Raw genomic sequence first — 20,000 nt, forward strand, 5'->3', positions numbered from 1 at the left:
GTGGGTGGCACTGGGAGCAGGTGGGTAAAGTGTCTTGCCCAAGGACACAACGGCAGTGACTAGGATGGCGGAAGCGGGGATCGAACCTGCAACCCTCAGGTTGATGGCACGGCCACTCTACCAACCGAGCTATACCGCCAAGACAAGATATTGTATAATTTTGTGAAACTATTGCAAAAAAGACAAGTAAAAAAAAATTGCTCGCTTGACAAGCCATCCAGCATCCTTCACAGCTCTGTGCGTTTCTTTTTTTCCTATTTATTAAATTCCACCCCTTTACCTTAATTTACGGCTTAAATTGTTGATTTAACATTCATAATGTCTCAATTGATTTCACCAAACATGCTCACGAATGTACCTCTGACGCTATCATCAAATTTGAATCGCAATATCGTCATTTTGACCCTCTCTGCTGGCCGTTGAACACGGGCTTGTAAAGCTGGAGGCTCCAGGCTGCGGTCACATCCGGACTCACATTTTGTGCCATTGCTTATAGATTATGTATCATAATCCTTATCATACTTGTCAACCAAAAACCTCTAATTGATTCAGCACATTTTTTAAATCTAATTTTAAAATAATCACATTTTAGTTTCATACCCGTGGTCTAGGGACGTTCAATGATCTCACACTTTTATTTTGAAAACTGTTATTCGGAAGCCGCTCGTCGCATTTGACATGCGCACTACACGTCAATGAAAATAAAGCTGCGGATTCAACCTGACAACATTAATAATGACCGTGTTTCGTGCGTGATGGAATGATGGAAATATAAGGTAAATACAATCTGAAATAAATTATTACGTTGTCTCTCGTGTAGGCACTTAGCATTCTCACTGAGAACAGATGTCATTTTGTCTTGGTTCATGTCAAGGCAGTTCAAGTTAGCATGACATGTTTGTTATAAACTGTTGTTGTTAATGGCATTACGCAGTGATCGTGCATATGTTCATGAAAATGTTGTCTTTTTACTAAACGCACTAAATTAGTCCTAAAACAATTTGCACTTGGTTTTGTCAGTATTGTTGACATTGCTGTGGGAGCGTGTAGCTTGTTAGCATCTCAGTCACTCGGCTAGTCAACATGCATTTGTTTACAATGTTTCCGACTAGCAATGCACTTTAATCATAACTTTTATTAGCCCATGATTTACGTAAATTTACCACAATATGCGACGCAAAATGGCATTTGCTCGCTGAACTCCTTGCTGGGAGGTGTCTATTTGCTGGAACTACAGTCAACATGGCTTGACGTGACCTGTTGCCTCGAGCCAGGTTTAGGCCCCATTTACACTAAGCCGGCTAAGGTTATCCAGGGTAAATCCCACCTAACCTTATCCTTGTCCGCACACACACACACACACACACACACACACACACACACACACACACGCACACGCACACGCACACGCACACACACACACACACAATGGTCGTTTAAGAACAACGCGACCTACTACGCATGCGCGGAAAATGCGCATGTCATAGTCACCTCCAGTGTTGCTTTGTGTGCAAGTGCTTCAATTTAACTTATCTGAACAATATCCAGTGCTGTGGTATTTCAATTAACTGGAATCCAGTGTACTGTGGGGCCCTATTGTAGTGAATCACACCTGAGCTATCATAAATTAATCAAATCTTTATTGACAAAGAGCATTTGACAACAATCAATCTAGGGATTTAGATATCTGGTCAGGACACTCCTCATTCTTTGCCTTCACCTTCATTGTCCATTCGTTTTTGGTGACTTTATATACTCTGGACCTAGACGTTGAGTCCGCGACGTACATGGCGGACAATAACTGATACAGTCTGCTTTGCCAGTCCAAAAGCATTTGCCATTTTACGTAGTTAGTCTTCCCTCGACGGCCAGGTAATACAAAGCACACGCTACCTTTTTATCACATCCACGGTAGCCCGCATTCTCGTTAACTCTCCTTCAACAAATGGACAACGTTTTTCGGTAACTGACCTGGACATTGGAAAGTTCTCTTGCCGTCTGAGAAGTGTTGTATCCGAAATAGCTGCAATCACTTTCTCTTAAGGTATTCATCTGTGATTTCCACAAGTGTCTGTACAGACGGATGGAGAAACACGGGCATGTCTGGATGACTCGCCTCTATATTTCCAATGGTTAGCTCCGAGTTACGAAACCGCGTTATCATGAAGCTGGCTGGCGCGTTCTTTCTGATGTCACTTCCTGTGTGGGGCGCGGCCTTTCTGGCGTCACTTCCTCTCCGAACTCAGTTTGTAAACGATCAATGAGTCCATACAAAGCTAAGAGCCAGAGATTCAAGAAATACACGGCGCACTTACCCGTGTAAAAATTTGTCTGAGGAGGGAAACTTTAAACGCTGGTTTAGTGTGGCTGAAACGGGGCTTAGGCTAAATAATTATTAATTTAAGGTGTTATACGGCTCAGTGTAGACATAGCCTTAGTCTAAACTAGGAGGTGTCTATTTGCTGGAACTAAAGTCAACATGGCAACACATGACTTGCATCGTCTGTCACAGTGTAAAAGACAGTATCTATCCATCTATCTATCCATCCCGATGCTTTTCAATTTGTAGAGACAGTTATAATAGGCAGAAAAACACAGTGTAGCAATATCAACTAAATATTTCACAAAATAAAAGCTCAAGCTTCCACCTAAGAGTCATTTAAATCCATTGTTTTTTGCCCTCCAAAGTCTGCCTTTGCGCAGCTACTTATTCCCTGAATTTGTAAACATTAACAAAAGACCAAAAAAAATGGAATTTGTGACAATAAAATATAGATCTAACCACTAATATAGTTCATATTGCTGAGTTGCCTTGGATACAAGCACAAATTTTCTTAATATTGCAGCAAAACCAGCAATAATTCAGAATAGGGCTGCAACGATTAATTCGATTACAAAAAAGCTTCGTATTACACTACATTGCGTTGATTAATCGTTTAATGAATGTTACTAATAAAAGTCTATGAAATTTGGACCCCATAAAAGAAGGTGTAAATAGAGGGCAAAATAAACATTAAATAGAAGGTAAAATAAGGCAAATAACAGTTGAAATAAGGTAAATAGAAGGTAAAACATGGTGAACAGAAGGTTATGGCAACCAGAATGATCTTAGTTGATTTAAACTATTTTCCCTAAAATACACTTTGAGGTTATAACCTGTGTTTAATCCGAATGTTTATCGATGACTTGGTTAGCACAATAATCGATAGCTGCAGCCCTAAATGTTGTTGCCGCTCGCGCTACACACGTGACGCTACACTGCAGTATGACTCCCACTTTGCTTACTTCCGTGACGATCTTATTAAAGTTTTGTCGTCAATCAGAAATATCAAGCAGCTAGAACGCGGCACAATAGGATAAGTGTGGAGTAGAGTTGTATGGTATACCGGTACTAGTATAGTATCGCTATACTAATGAATCAAAAACGGTACTATACTCTTTTTGAAAAGTACCGGTTCGGTCTATCTGTGTTGGCCCTGCGATGAGATGGTGATTTGTCCAGGGTGTACCCCGCCTACTGCCCGAATGCAGCTGAGATAGGTTCCAGCACCTCCCGCGACTCTGAAAGGGACAAACGGTAGAAAATGGATGGATGGGTGGGTGGGTTCTAGGGCTGCAACAACTAATCGATTAAAATCGATTATAAAAATAGTTGGCGATTAATTTAGTCATCGATTCGTTGGATCTATGCTATGCGCATGCGCAGAGGCTACTTTTTATTTTTATTTTTTTAAAATTTATTTTAATTTATTTTTATGAACCTTTATTTATAAACTGCAACATTTACAAACAGCTGAGAAACAATAATCAAAATAAGTATGGTGCCAGTATGCTGTTTTTTTTCAATAAAATACTGGAAAGGATAGACATGTAGTTTGTCTCTTTTATCCAATTATTAATCGATTAATCGAAGTAATAATTGACAGATTAATCGATTATCAAATTAGTTGTTAGTTGCAGCCCTAGAGGGATCCCAAATTTATTTTTTAATTTTTTAACGGGAATGACAGCACGCCGTCACGTCATGACATTCCTGTGTTTACGAGCAGAGGAGCGTGTTCGGCAGCGCACAATCATGGAGTACTTACAAGCAGACACAGTGTGTAGACAGAAAAGGGAGAACAGATGCATTTTGGCCTAAAAACCGACGATAAAGGTGAAGTTATAACACTGAAACGCCCTCAGGAAGAGTTGCTTTAAGACATGGCTCGCTAGCTAGCGGCTAACATCCATCTGCAGTTGGCAGAGTTTTAGCTACTTCTAAATCACTTATCCTCGCCTCCATGGCGACAAATAAAGTGAGCTTCTTACAAGTATCATCCCTGCAGGATGAGGAGTAGCTAAACATGCTTCACTACACACCGTAGGAGGATACCATAGCTCACCGGCGTCACCTCTAACAAAAGATATCGCTCCTGAGTGTAAACAAATGCCATGGGTGGATCTACACCTGACAGCCAGTGTAATTATATCAAATACAAGCGCGTATCTAGTCGATACTACTATTATTATATCTATATATTCAAAATCTGTTTTCCTTTTTAAAAAAAATCATAATATGTTTATTAACTCAGTAAATACGTCCCTGGACACATAAGGACTTAAATTATGAGCAATGTATGATCCTGTGATTACTTGGTATCGGATCGATACCTAAATTTGTGGTATCATCCAAAACTAATGTAAAGTATCCAAACAACATAAGAATAAGTGATTATTACATTTCAACTGAAGTGGAGATAGAACATGTTCAAATGTAAAATAAGCAGATATTAACAGTAAATGAAGAAGTAGATTAACAATTCATTTTTACAGCTTGTCCTTTATAATTTTGACAAAATAACAGAATGATAAATGATGTTATGTTACTGCATATGTCAGCAGACTAATTAGGAGCCTTTGTTTGCTTACTTACTACTAAAAGACAAGTTGTCTAGTATGTTCACTATTTTATTTAAGGACAAATTTGTTCTTCGATTGCAATAATAATAAAAAAAAAGCCAATAATGCAATTTTTTTGTGGTCCCCTTTATTTAGAAAAGTATCGAAATACATTTTGGTACCGGTTCCAAAATATTGGTATCAGGACAACCCTAGTGTGGAGAGTGTTTTGCGTTTTTTGCATTGCAGAGGATTTATATGGATGTCATTTTGAAATATGTGTTGTTTGGACATTTTCTTTCTAACATTAGAGATGCCTCATTAAACCCGTGATGTCTCGCAGGCCAAACTGAACACGCAGGCGGGCCATAGTTTGGACACCCCTGCAGTAGAGCATAAAACATAGACTTGCTCATCATCACAAAATAAATATTTATGTTAAATTATTTCACCTTTCTCTTTCTAAGATCACTTCATGGAGGGAAGTCAGTGTTATGGCGTTTATGATTGGTTCAAAAATGCCGCTCCATGTTTTCGTACTGTTCTGTGTACATAAATGTGTCATGTCTGGCTATGAATATACTGTCATCCTGTTGGTCTATCAGTTTTTAAAAGTATTTTTGTAAAACAAAATCTAATCTTTGATACATTTTGACATTGCGTCTGCGAGACGGTTCAGTTTTTCATATGCAGCTTTTCTTTGTCAAACTTTTAGTAGTGATATCTTTTCTTTTTTTTTGTCTTTGTAGACCAAATTCCAGGTGTGGTACCAAACACTCTTCTACATTGCATGGACCCAAAACTGATGCGCAGGTAGGTATGATTTGAACGTTACTTTAAGATGCATCCCTCAATAGCTCTTTGTGGTGTAACATAATCCACTCCATTAGGGATTAGAATGGTTTATTAAAAATATCGGAACCGTTCAGTTAATATTACGTGTCGCCCTGGGCGATGAATAAAAAAGAAGTCAATGAATTGCTTTGTTTTCTTTGTCTCTCGCTTCAAACAGGGAGAACGAGGTCTCATTCTGTGCGTTATTTAACAGTAGAATTAACGGAGCGCAGTAAACCCTCTTTTCGGTCATCCACAATCTTTGTCTCGGCCAGTGGAGAGCGCGACTGGTGGGTGAGACGTTCCGCAAAGAAACAAAAATTAGGGGGTAAAAAGAATATGATTACAAAGACTAATGTTTCGGATGGGCAATATGAGCTCATCAACACAGACAAACGAGCAAAAACTTTACCTCGTTTTTCCAACTGGGAAAAAAATGCACTTAAAGATGTTCAATATTTATTTCTTACTTAAATGAGTTCATTTTATTTTTTAGTTTATTTATTTCGGATAACTAAAAGTTATTTACCTTCCAATTACCGTACAATGGTAAACAATTCTACTGTAATGAGAAATAATAGTTATATTATTATGTATTATGATTACATTATAAACATTGTATAGTTTTTTATTAGCAGAAAACCAAATATTTTTATAGTAAATTATTGCATGTTGTGAGACAAGAATATGTTGATTGACAGTCTAAAAATAAAATCACTTTTTATTTACACAGTTGTATGGATTTATATATATAAAATATAAAAATCGCAATAAGCTTTTTTCTTAAAATTCAGTTAACAACGTTAACTGAATTTGACACGGTTTGACGTGTGTGTGTTGGTTGTATGGGTCTTGTGTTTCTCTTTTTATTTGTGTTAATGATAGAGGTGGGGGAGAAAAAAGATCTATTCTTCGATGCATCCTGATTAGAATGTGGAAGATTCTAAATCGATGGACAAATGTCCAAATATCGATTATTTATGTATGTTAAATAAAGTTTAAAATGCGGCATTAATGCTAATGTTCTCTAAACGTTAGTTCTAGATTTGGTTCTAACTAATCAGGGAAGAACCATTAGCTAACATTCTTTTTCAGGGGCGGCGTGGCAAAGTTGGTAGAGTGGCTGTGCCAGCAATCGGACAGTTGCTGGTTACTGGGGTTCAATCCCCACCTTCTACCATCCTAGTCACGTCCGTTGTGTCCTTGGGCAAGACACTTCACCCTTGCTCCTGATGGCTGCTGGTTAGCGCCTTGCATGGCAGCTCCCGCCATCAGTGTGTGAATGGGTGAATGTGGAAATACTGTCAAAGCGCTTTGAGTACCTTGAAGGTAGAAAAGCGCTATACAAGTATAACCCATTTATCATTTATTTATCATTTTAACATTATATCGGCTGGATTAGCACAGGCGCACATAGAGGAGGAGAGGACAAGATAGGCTAGCCGCGGCGCTAAGCTAGCTTGAATGTGAAGTAGTGAAACAAGAAAAAAATAAATGCTTTGTACATTTCAACAAGGCTAACAGCAGCAGAGTAACCGGCTAAAAAGAGGAAATGGGCAAGTACCGTATTTCCCGGACTATAGAGCGCATCGCTAAATTTTAGATGAAAAAAATATTTTTCCATATGCTGTATTAGCCACAGATACTGTATATATGTTGTGAAATTAGTTATTTACACAGAAATATTTTGTAAATGTTTATTTACATACCTTAATTGTTTACAAACAGTGTCTTTTACACGGCAGTAAATTGGTCGATCAAACAAAACAGAAGTCATCATCATTGACCCACTAGCTGCGCAAGCTACCTCTCCAATCAGCTTAACAGACTCTATAACTCCACCAAGGAGTTTGTGAAACTGAAACAATACAAAAAGAATGACAAAATACACTCTTAAATGTGTTGGCATATTAGCTCATGCTAACGGCGCTAGCTTCATTACATTACAATAGCACATACAAATATGCATGAAAACACTCCTACAGACATCACACATGGGACGGTTTAGTGAGTAATAAGTGTTTTAGTTATATTGTAAAATATAGAACGTTGCTTGGAGTGATGAATGAAGAATCCATACCAGTAGAAACGCTGTGGATGATTTTACTTACGGTCCAAGGCATTAAAACAGGAAGTACATTTTCAACCTGCAACTCCTGCAGTGAGCGAACTCGTCCAAAAGATGGCGCCATAGCACCAACAACAACACACCATGTCAGTGCCTCTGCTTTGGTTTAATGAAAAGTATTGAACACAAAACATTATGTCCGTTAGCGAAGAAAAATCCATCGTTTTATAAGGCACAGGGTTCAAAGTTTAGGAAATAGTAGCGGCTTCTAGTCCGGAATTTACGGTTGATTAATAAATCAGGAGAGACCGCTAGGGTAGCACAAAAAAGTGATCCTTATTCATCCTAATTCTAAATACATTTTAAAAATTAAAAAAAATAAATAAATAAATCTAACAATCTATTTTTCTAAATATGTTTTCAGGCCATCTCCATGCAACCAGAATACGTTTTTGTAACCTATACTTGTTTTGAAAAAGATTCATTAGAATTACTATACCAAATAATACATTGCGAGAATCGTATTGAAAGGAGAATCGAATCGTCTTCCAGGAATCTGAATCGGGTCGAATCGTTAGGTGCCCAAAGATTCACACCCCTAGTGCCCGCTGGCCCGCAACAGGAGTAATCCGTATCGGAATGGGCAGCATAACATCCCTAGCATCGGAGTATCGGTTCTTCTGATAACAAATGATGACCAAGCATGTCTCTTTTTGTTCAAGGGCCACCAGCGCACGCCAAGACGCCACTGGAATGGACATCACCAGCCGCTGCACTCTGGGGGACCCGAACAAGCTCCCCGAAGGAGTACCCCAGCCGGCGCGCATGCCGTACATCTCGGACAAGCACCCGCGGCAGACCCTGGAAGTGATCAACCTGCTGAGGAAGCACCGGGAGCTATGTGATGTGGTGCTGGTGGTGGGGGCCAAGAAAATCTACGCCCATCGCGTCATCCTTTCCGCCTGCAGCCCGTACTTCAGGTATAGACCGGACCTTAAATAGGTGGAGTCGAATTTGTATCGCTTAGGTTTTCCCGCTGCTTTTCAGGGCGATGTTTACTGGGGAGCTTGCAGAAAGCCGGCAGACAGAAGTGGTTATTCGGGACATCGATGAAAGAGCAATGGAACTGTTGATTGACTTTGCCTACACTTCACAGGTAACACTTTCCTCCGAAACAGTACTTTAGGAAAGTAATGGAATACTTTGGCTTTCTCATTGAAATTACATATTACCGTATTTTCCGAACCACAGGGCGCACCGGATTATAAAGAGCACTGCTGATGAATAGTCTATGTTCGATCTTTTTTCATATATAAGGCGCACCGGATAATTAGAGTGCATTATATTATTTATTTATTTTTATAAATGGAAAACACTTCCTTGTGGTCTACATAACATGTAATGGTGGTTCTTTGGTCAAAGTGTTGCATAGATTCTGTTTTACAGATCATCTTTTAGCCGCTTTCTGACAGATGTGCCGTTTTGTGGGCGGTCTTATTTACGTGGCTCACCTTCGGCAGCGTCTTTTCTCCGTCATCTTTGTTGTAGCGGTGTAGCATGCAAGGACGGGAGTGGAAGAAGTGTCAAAAGATGGAACTAACTGTTTTAATGACATTCAGACTTTACTTAAATCAATAACGGAGCAGCATCTCCTCATCTGTGGCTCACTAGTGCAACAACAACGTGCAAGGAAATGTGTCCCGTGGAAAAAACGTCCGACCGGAACTCTCTAATAACTAAAGTTCCTTGAGTGAATAATATAAACTCAATATACCGGTATGTTTTAGCGCTTTCATGGCGAGTTTATTGACAGATATAGAATAGATCTTTATTGTCATTGTACAACAAAAATGCAAGCAAACCCAAGTAAGAACTTTACACTACTTTATATTAGAAATGGCAACAGCGGAGAATGAATGTCCCATAACAAGAAGATAGAGGAAAAATAAGGAGCTTATTTTCAGGACTTATGCAGATCCCAAATACAGATCAGCAGGTACCAGAAGGTAAGAAAAGTTGCTTTTGCATAATTTTGTGAAGCAAAACGGCAGATAATGTCTTACCTTATACACACACCATAATTATACTCGTATGTTGAAGCACAGTACATCCATCAAGGGGTGCAGCTTCATAGCTTACCAAAGTCATACTAAAACATTTTGATAGATTTTTGAGCGCTGTGTGTAATTTTCTATATTTTCAATGGAACATATACAAACCCCGTTTCCATATGAGTTGGGAAATTGTGTTAGATGTAAATATAAACGTAATACAATGATTTGCAAATCATTTTCAACCCATATTCAGTTGAATATGCTACAAAGACAACATATTTGATGTTTAAACTGATAAACTTTTTTTTTTTCTGCAAAAAATCATTCACTTTAGAATTTGATGCCAGCAACACATGACAAAGAAGTTGGGAAAGGTGGCAATAAATACTGATAAATGCTCATCAAACACTTATTTGGAACTTATTTGGAACATCCCACAGGTGAACAGGCAAATTGGGAACATGTGGGTGCCATGATTGGGTATAAAAGTAGATTCCATGAAATGCTCAGTCATTCACAAGCAAGGATGGGGCGAGGGTCACCACTTTGTCAACAAATGTGTGAGCAAATTTTTGAACAGTTTAAGAAAAACCTTTCTCAACCAGCTATTGCAAGGAATTTAGGGATTTCACCACCTACGGTCCGTAATATCATAAAAGGGTTAAGAGAATCTGGAGAAATCACTGCACGTAAGCAGCTAAGCCCGTGACCTTCGATCCCTCAGGCTGTACTGCATCAACAAGCGACATCAGTGTGTAAAGGATATCACCACATGGGCTCAGGAACACTTCAGAAACCCACTGTCAGTAACTACAGTTGGTCGCTACATCTGTAAGTGCAAGTTAAAACTCTCCTATGCAAGGCGAAAACCGCTTATCAACAACACCCAGAAACGCCGTTGGCTTCGCTGGGCCTGAGCTCATCTAAGATGGACTGATACAAAGTGGAAAAGTGTTCTGTGGTCTGACGAGTCCACATTTCAAATTGTTTTTAGAAACTGTGGACGTCGTGTCCTCCGGACCAAAGAGGAAAAGAACCATCCGGATTGTTATAGGCGCAAAGTTGAAAAGCCAGCATCTGTGATGGTATGGGGGTGTATTAGTGCCCAAGACATGGGTAACTTACACATCTTGAAGGCGCCATTAATGCTGAAAGGTACATACAGGTTTTGGAGCAACATATGTTGCCATCCAAGCAACGTTACCATGGACGCCCCTGCTTATTTCAGCAAGACAATGCCAAGCCACTTGTTACATCAACGTGGCTTCATAGTAAAAGAGTGCGGGTACTAGACTGGCCTGCCTGTAGTCCAGACCTGTCTCCCATTGAAAATTTGTGGCGCATTATGAAGCCTAAAATACCACAACGGAGACCCCCGGACTGTTGAACAACTTAAGCTGTACATCAAGCAAGAATGGGAAAGAATTCCACCTGAGAAGCTTAAAAAATGTGTCTCCTCAGTTCCCAAACGTTTACTGAGTATTGTTAAAAGGAAAGGCCATGTAACACAGTGGTGAACATGCCCTTTCCCAACTACTTTGGCACGTGTTGCAGCCATGAAATTCTAAGTTAATTATTATTTGCAAAAAAACAATAAAGTTTATGAGTTTGAACATCAAATATCTTGTCTTTGTAGTGCATTCAATTGAATATGGGTTGAAAAGGATTTGCAAATCATTGTATTCCGTTTATATTTACATCTAACAGAATTTACCAACTCATATGGAAACAGGGTTTGTAAAATGTTGGTGTTGTTTACTTGAGTCATATTGCAGTCTACAGGTATCTCTAATTTGTGACTGCCATCTACTGGTCACACTTATCATTTCACCATGTACCAAATAAAATCGCTTCGAGGTCGTAAGCACAACCAAAATGATTCCGTACATTAGGCGCACTGTCGATGAATGAATGCAAAACGTCCGTTTTTAAACATTCATTTTCGCATCAAAATATCACTTCCGTGTTTTTTTATAAAAAAATACGACCTAAACAAAATGTGCTGAATGCTCGCCTCAGCTGTTGGTACTCGCTGTCCGTCTTGCCTAAACGCCGCACTGGGTTGCAGGACGGGGAGACGATCAGGAGCAGCAGAACCAGCTCGCTAGTTAGATAACCATTGAGCTAGCTTACTTGTTGTCGCTCACCATATTTAGATGATTACAATCGGAACACCATTAGTTCCGAACCAGTTGTAGTTCTAGAGCATGGGTTGTTAACCTTTTTGGTCTCGGGGCCCTACTTTTCCGCTACAGAGGGGCCCGGGACCTACTCAAATATGAATTAATCTTACTCTTGATTTCAATAGTATTTATTAATTACATCTAACCTACTTGCAGTTTAACAGGATAAACCTTGTAAAATGATATGAAAGCATGTGTGAATCACAAAGATTATTATCAAGGCTTAGGTCAGGCTGAGTACAAACATAAATACTAAACAAATATACTGCAAAAGCAGAGACTAAAAACTGATACACCTACATACAATTATGCAGTGCTAAAAAGAATGTTAAATACATTATTAATAAATAATAATAATAAATAAATAAATAATACATATTTGTCTTAAATAAATTGTCAATAAAATTGACAATTTAGTCATAATTTTGCCGCTTAACTAAACTTCTCTCTGACTTCAGATCCAGACTTCTTCTGTTTCTTTGATATTGTCATTACTGCCAGAAGATATTAACGTTGTGAAATTAGTTATTTACACAGAAATATTTTGTAAATGTTTATTTACATACCCTTATTGTTTCCAAATGGTGTCTGTAACACGGCAGTAAATCGGCTGATCAAACAAAACAGAAGTCATCGTCATGGACCCACTAGCTGCGGATGCTCGCTCTCCAATCAGCTAAACAGACTCAATAACTCCACGGCATACTTGCCAACCTTGAGACCTCCGATATCGGGAGGTGGGGGGTGTGTGGGGGGAGGGGGCGTGGTCGGGGGTGGGAGTCGTGGTTAAGAGGCGAGTATATTTACAGCTAGAATTCACCAACTCAAGTATTTCATATATATATATTTATTTTATTATACATATAAATAAAATAAATACTTGAATTTCAGTGTTCCGGAGGCTATCCAGTAGATGGCAGTATTGTCCTGTTTAACTTCTCCGTTCATGAATGAGTATATCATTTCGGCCACCGTGTTCAATAGAGAAGTCTGTTCTACAAAATGTACAGGCAACATACATACCCCTTCCCCTTCGAACTCTCCTGGATGAACTGAAATTCTTGTTTCCATTCGTTTTGGAACTTGCAAGCGTATTTCTTCATCTTGCTCGTCGACGGCGTCGCCATGTCTGTAACTTCCTCATTCTTCTGCTTCGTCTCCTTGTTGTGTGCGCAGTTGTGCACTCTACTCTCTAAAAGCCGTAGATGTTATGACGTCATTGGGCAGGCAAGCTGTTTATATTGTGGGAAAGCGGACGTGAGAACAGGCTGTCCCCACTCAGGTGGAGGGGGCGTGGCCTCCAGCTCCGGCTGAATACCGGGAGTTTGTCGGGAGAAAATATCTGCCGGGAGGTTATCGGGAGAGGCGCTGAATACCGGGAGTCTCCCGGTAAAAACGGGAGGGTTGGCAAGTATGCTCCACGGTGACGTTTTGGTGAAGTTACTAAGGAATTTGTTAACCTAAACCTAAAACAATACAAAAAGAATGCCATTGTAAGTTGATAATACTAACACACACATTCGTAAACGGGTTATCATATTAGCTAATGCTAACAATGCTAGCTTGATTACATTACAATAGCACGTACAAATATGCATGAAAACACCCCTACAGACATCACACGTGGGAAGGTTTAGTAAGTAAGAATTGTTTTAGTTATATTGTAAAACTTACAAATGAAGTGATGACTGAATGAATCCCTATAAGTAGTAACGCTATGGACGGCTAAAAGACTGAACAGACACTTAGAAAAAATCCAGACTTTTTGACACTTGGGAAAAAAATCACAACTTTTTTCCCTCCAACTGCTGGTACCCTAAATAAGTGACAGAAAAAAATCAGACTTTGTGACACCCCCAAAAGGCCTCCAATTCCCCGGGAACACCTGCTCGACTCCTCTGCCTCACCAAAATACGCCAAACTGTCTAAAAAGAGGCCCCCAAAAGGCCTCCAATTCCACGGGAACACCTGCTCGACTCCTCTGCCTCACCAAAATACGCAATTGTTTAAAAAGATGCCACCAAAAGGCTTCCAATTGTGCCGCTAATTGGAAGGACACTGCAGCACCTGCAGTCCAAAAGATAGCGCCATAGCACAAACAATAAAACACCCTCCTATTGTTTTTGCTTGTTTTTTTTAAATAAAACTAATTGTATTATGGATGCCAGCAAAGAAAATTCCATAAATTAGCTGCACTGTTTTATATGCTGCAGGGTTCAAAGTGTAGGGAAAAATCTACTCCTGAATTTACAGTAATTCATCTTGTTCCAAAGTATAAATACTATAGTGCCAGATGTATTGTAGTTTAGATGACTTCTACTGTCTCTTGTAGGTGACTGTCGAGGAGGGCAACGTTCAGACTCTGCTGCCCGCAGCCTGTTTGCTCCAGCTCGCTGAGATCCAAGAGGCATGCTGCGAGTTCCTCAAGAGGCAGCTGGATCCTTCCAACTGTCTGGGCATCAGGGCCTTTGCTGATACGCACTCCTGTCGTGAGCTGCTGCGCATCGCGGACAAGTTCACCCAACACAACTTTCAGGAGGTATCAGTGTAAAACCAAAATATTGCATACTCACAAACCACAAAATCTATGTACGCGAGAGAATTTTCAGATCTATAAAAGTGTGCTGCATGCACATGTGTGTGTGTGTGTGTGTATATATATATATATATATATATATATATATATATATATATATATATATATATATATATATATATATATATATATATATATATATATATATATATATATATATATATATTACATACACATATATATATATATGTATGTATGTGTGTGTGTGTGTGTATATATGTATATGTAAATAAAAGTCTATATGTATGTATGACATTTAGTTACTTTACATGCTTTCGCCCCCGGCCAAATTTTTTAGCCCAATGCAGCCCCCAAGTCAAAAAGTTTGGACACCCCTGATCTAAACAGACACACTAATGATGATGATGATGATCAAAAGGTGAAGTAAATGTTGGACAGCAGTGACATTCCTTCCAAAACTGAAGAAAAGATGGTCAGGGAGGCTGCCTACAGCACAACTGACGGAATTTATGTCAAGTACTCCCAGTATCTGACCTAATCTCGATATGTCTGGATTGTAGGCTAACTCTTTTGTACAAAAACAGACAGTTAAAAAAAAAAACAGAAGAAGTAATATACCCTGAACGAATGTGGAGAAATAAATCCAACGGTAAACATTTTAGTTGCAATAGCAAAAGTGTTGTAAAAATCTCTGTGCATTTAAAAACAACCACATTTTGAAGTGTGCTTGTAAGTGATTTTTTTGTCTTTTTGTCAGGTCATGGAAAGTGAAGAATTCATGTTGTTGCCAGCCAACCAGTTGATCGACATCATTTCTAGCGATGAACTCAATGTGAGGAGTGAGGAGCAGGTTTTTAATGCCGTCATGGCCTGGGTGAAATACAGCATCCAGGAACGCAGACCACAACTACCCCAGGTTTGGAGCTGGATGGAAAGCAATGGCAGCTCTCGGTATGCACCAGCGTTGAGAAAACTAACAATGTTTTTCGTTGTAGGTTCTCCAACATGTCAGACTACCACTACTCAGCCCCAAGTTTCTGGTGGGCACTGTGGGGTCAGACCCTTTGATCAAGAGTGACGAGGAGTGCAGGTAATACAAACACTGTCAGGGAGAACACACAACCCTCTGTGTTCTTAACTTGGTTCTTTGGCTTTTTAGAGACCTGGTTGATGAGGCCAAAAACTACCTGCTGCTGCCACAGGAAAGACCACTGATGCAGGGCCCTAGAACCCGGCCAAGGAAACCCATTCGGTGTGGAGAAGTTCTGTTTGCAGGTCTGTCTTGTCTAGCATCCGATAGTAGACAATGTTTGGACACGTGACACAATGAGTACATACTGTAGATTACAATATAGGGGACTGAAAGTGTTATCCTTGTTACTGATCCAGTAGAATTACTTTGCATCATTAATCTCCTAGTTGGTGGTTGGTGCAGTGGCGATGCCATATCCAGTGTGGAACGCTACGATCCTCAGACCAATGAGTGGCGGATGGTCGCATCGATGAGTAAACGGCGTTGCGGAGTTGGTGTCAGTGTCCTGGATGACTTGCTCTATGCCGTGGGAGGGCATGACGGCTCGTCCTACCTCAACTCCGTAGAAAGGTGTGAAAAATATATATTTTATTGTCTTTAATAAATCTAAATGTAATAAAATTAAAGTCTAAATGAAAAATCTACTTCACCGCTTTATTCATAATTTTTGCACTTAAGACATTTTTCTATGACTGAGAGACGCCTTCTGTTTGATATTGTCATATTGCAACTGAGTACTGCTGAGAAACATACTTTTTGGCGGCCCAGCAGTGGTCCCTGGCCCTATGGTTAAGAAACACTGTGCCATGAAAGTGGTCTTGCTGGATAGTGATACTTGTATGTTACAGGTAGCAGATTCAGCTAAACTGTTGTTGTTAGCTTTAGCATAGTTCTGAGCTATGTTCAACTTGCAGCATTTTCACCGCTCCTTGGGGGATCAAAGTTAAACGAACACATCGGAGTTAGGTCCAATGCCCTGTGGACGCTTTCCTTGTCACTGTCAGCAAATTAGATTTCCTAACCACTTCTGGAATTTCCAGATATGACCCCAAAACGAACCAGTGGAGCAGTGATGTGGCCCCAACTAGCACTTGCCGTACCAGCGTTGGCGTGGCTGTTCTTGGTGGTTATTTGTATGCAGTGGGAGGACAAGATGGGGTTTCCTGTCTAAACATCGTTGAAAGGTACCCATAGACATTCTTCTGGTATTACATCATGTTAAAGTGTTTGACCTTTAACTTTTGTTCAATTGAATATTAGTCTGGTTGTTCAGTTACACTGCACTGACTGCAATCCTCCTGCTGTGCAGATATGATCCTAAGGAGAACAAGTGGACCCGGGTGGCCTCCATGAGCACCAGACGACTGGGTGTGGCTGTAGCTGTGCTCGGAGGGTTCTTGTACGCAGTGGGAGGGTCTGACGGAACGTCACCGTTAAATACAGGTAAAAGGATTAAAACTTGTTCAAAAATGTGGTATCAAATTGATATTTATTATTTTGAACAATTTGCCGTTTCTGATCTAAATTGGGATTTCAGATAAGGTGATTATGTAATTGCAAAGTTGTGTTTTTTTGTAAGTTGAAAGTGAAAAAAACTCGGGCTGTCAAGTGATTAATTTTTGATGATTAATCACAGGTTATTATTTGCTTGCTTAAATCAAATTTGCTTGAGAAAATACACCAATATTTGGGTACAAATGCAATTTGGTAGTCAGAATGTCAGACAGGAAAATGTTTTTACTGAACTGCAATTCATTGATTTGCTCAAAACTTGGTGACAATAAATAAAGTAAGAATTAAGTGCTTATTTTGAAAGTCTTTGCAATAATATTGCAAACTAGGTACAATTACTAATCAGTATTGTAGTTAACACACTCAAACAACTTAACAGTGCACCATTCAAATCTGCATTTACTCTTCTTTAGTTTCACCAGTTGTTGAAACAAACACGCTTGTTTACCTTTTCAGATGACAATGCTGATCTATTTTTATAGTACAACGCGATGGGGTCGCGTTGTACTATACAATGTGATTACGTACTCGGGTCCAATGTTCTCCAGTATTCACAATAAATTCCCATATAGCCAGCCAGTAGTTGCAACTTGATGCTCTGTGTAGTACAGTTGGTTTATCTTTGTTGAACGACGCTGTGGCGATACGAGTGACATCTTCTTGCAGGACTTGGTCTTCACAGACGTTTAGTGGTTTACATGCGCTCACTGTCTGTTTCTTTGGTACTTTTGTTGACAACATAGACGCAGGTAAACCGCCAGCGAAACGTTCTCCTCTGCTTGTTGCGGCGCCATCCTCGACTACGTGTTTCGCTTTAAGATGTTATTTGAAACTTGATTTGCGCCGATGATAATAACGTTACCTCAGTCCTATCTAAAGTTCTGTTTTGAAGCGAAATTGGCCGCCTCTCATCGCTATCACAGACACTGTAACAATGCGCGCAGCTTCCGGGTTAAAGCTTAACCCGGAAGTGATTACTCTTCATTCATATTTGATAACGCAATCATTTATTTTTATTAATCACATGCCTTAACGTGTTAAAGTTGACAGCCCTAGAAAAAACTAAGTTTTTATTCTGTACCTATCACCTTATTGCTTTTTTATCCTGCACTACCATGAGCTAATGCAACAAAATTTCGTTATCTGTACTGTAAAGTTCAAATTTGAATGACAATAAAAAGGAAGTCTAAGTCTATAGCTTCTACATTTTTGTCACTGCTCTTCTATTAAAGTTCTTGTCACTTGAAAAGGATGCTCAAGAAAAACCTTTGCTCTCGCTATCGAAGATTGGAGTAATTTTGGAGCTCATCACAGCTAGAGGAGATCTTGCGATGTCTTTGATCTGAACTCTGTCCAACTGGAGGCACGGATTCTCTGTAAGAAGGAAATTCAAAGTGCTGCAGCGGTTGAGGCTAACTAGCTTCAACGCGTCAACTGCCGTTCAGGTGCCTGCTTAGCAACAATGTCTAAACTCAATCAAAGCTCCTAGCCCGGCACATTCGGCCTTACTGAACGGGTCTCTGTAAACAGAATGATATGAGTAAAGATGATAGAAAACAACAGAATAATGATGGAAAAACTAAGCAACTTATAATGAACTGTGGACCGCAAGCAAATAAATATAGAAATTCTACAGTCTCAGAATGTTATCTTGAAATACGAGGTTCATGACAATATAAGGAATATAAGCGATGAATTGAAGAATGTAGAGAAGAAAACACAGCAATTCGCCAAGATATATGAATTTCCAGCAAGAAGACATTGTTCTGAAGATTATCAGAGATGAGATGGACCAGAATTCCCCATTGAATGATGTGACCGTGACCAGGCTGCGCATCACTCCCAGAGCCTACGCCATAGCAATTGACAACAATGGAGAACCAGATGAATTGGATGTTGTCACGAGGGAGCAACAACTTTTTGCAATCGAAGGATGTTGATGTTGATGTTGATGTTAACACCAACAACAAATGCATTCTATTTTGTGTGGGAAAAAAAACAATGCCAAGCCGGTCATCATCATGAAGTTCGCCAACAGGAAATTCCAAACCACACTGCTGAAACAGGGAAATACGCTGAAAAGTACCTAACACAAACTCGCCAAGAGAGCACACGACTTGAGGAGATGGTGGAAAAATTCAGGGTTCTTGGAGCTCAAACTGAAACATCTGCATCAAGCTGAATAGAGGACCAAAAGGAAGACTTGTTGTCAAAGACATCAAGGATCTGGGCGAATGTTAAGGACCACTCACTTTGACAACATCGATAACAGATGACACAAGTAGCAAACTAAAGATGATGCTGTCTGAAGGAAAATGTTCATCTACTTTATGTTCCAAGAGATCACTCAACAATATTCTTCTGAACGCTGTTGTTCTTGTAACATACTTGTGCAACGCCCTCACAGGGCTCAAGGAGTTCAGCCTTTGGTCCTGATTAATAATTCATTTTCTACAACTTGTCCATAATTTTGACAGAATAATAGAATGGAAAATTACACAATATGTTACTGCATACTTTAGCAGCTAAATTAAAAGCCTTTGTTTGCTTATTTACTACTAAAAGACAAGTTTTCTAGTATGTTCACTATTTTATTTTAGGACAAAATTGCAATAAGAAACATGTGTTTGAAGTACCATAAGATTTTTTTTTTTTTAAATAAAACCAATGCCATTTTTGTGGTCCCTTTTATTTAGAAAAGTATCAAAATATCGAAATACATTTTGGTATCGGGACAACCCTACTTAAAAATATTTTGACATTGGAGCTGGCGCTTGGCTTTTTGTGAAGCTTTAAGTTGCGGGCATAACTTTGAGCTCTACGCATCCCCGCCGATGGTAATAATCGTCCACAGCTCACAGTCCGAGATTGTCTCAAT

General features: G+C 39.5%; 1 protein-coding gene across 1 annotated transcript in view; it reads left to right on the top strand.

Moving 5' to 3' along the window:
• Positions 1-653: 653 nt before the first annotated feature.
• Positions 654-20,000, top strand: part of klhl20 (kelch-like family member 20) — a 28,007-nt gene continuing 8,660 nt past the window's right edge. The window contains exons 1-11 of the mRNA XM_062070075.1: positions 654-776; positions 5,631-5,694; positions 8,506-8,763; positions 8,831-8,939; positions 14,353-14,559; positions 15,335-15,493; positions 15,573-15,667; positions 15,737-15,852; positions 15,997-16,180; positions 16,651-16,794; positions 16,920-17,053. Coding sequence (XP_061926059.1) covers positions 5,672-5,694; positions 8,506-8,763; positions 8,831-8,939; positions 14,353-14,559; positions 15,335-15,493; positions 15,573-15,667; positions 15,737-15,852; positions 15,997-16,180; positions 16,651-16,794; positions 16,920-17,053 — 1,429 coding nt within the window. The 5' untranslated portion in view covers positions 654-776; positions 5,631-5,671. The remainder of the gene's footprint in view (positions 777-5,630; positions 5,695-8,505; positions 8,764-8,830; positions 8,940-14,352; positions 14,560-15,334; positions 15,494-15,572; positions 15,668-15,736; positions 15,853-15,996; positions 16,181-16,650; positions 16,795-16,919; positions 17,054-20,000) is intronic.

The sequence above is a fragment of the Entelurus aequoreus genome, linkage group LG14 (assembly GCF_033978785.1).
Source record: "Entelurus aequoreus isolate RoL-2023_Sb linkage group LG14, RoL_Eaeq_v1.1, whole genome shotgun sequence".
Taxonomy (NCBI): domain Eukaryota; kingdom Metazoa; phylum Chordata; class Actinopteri; order Syngnathiformes; family Syngnathidae; genus Entelurus; species Entelurus aequoreus.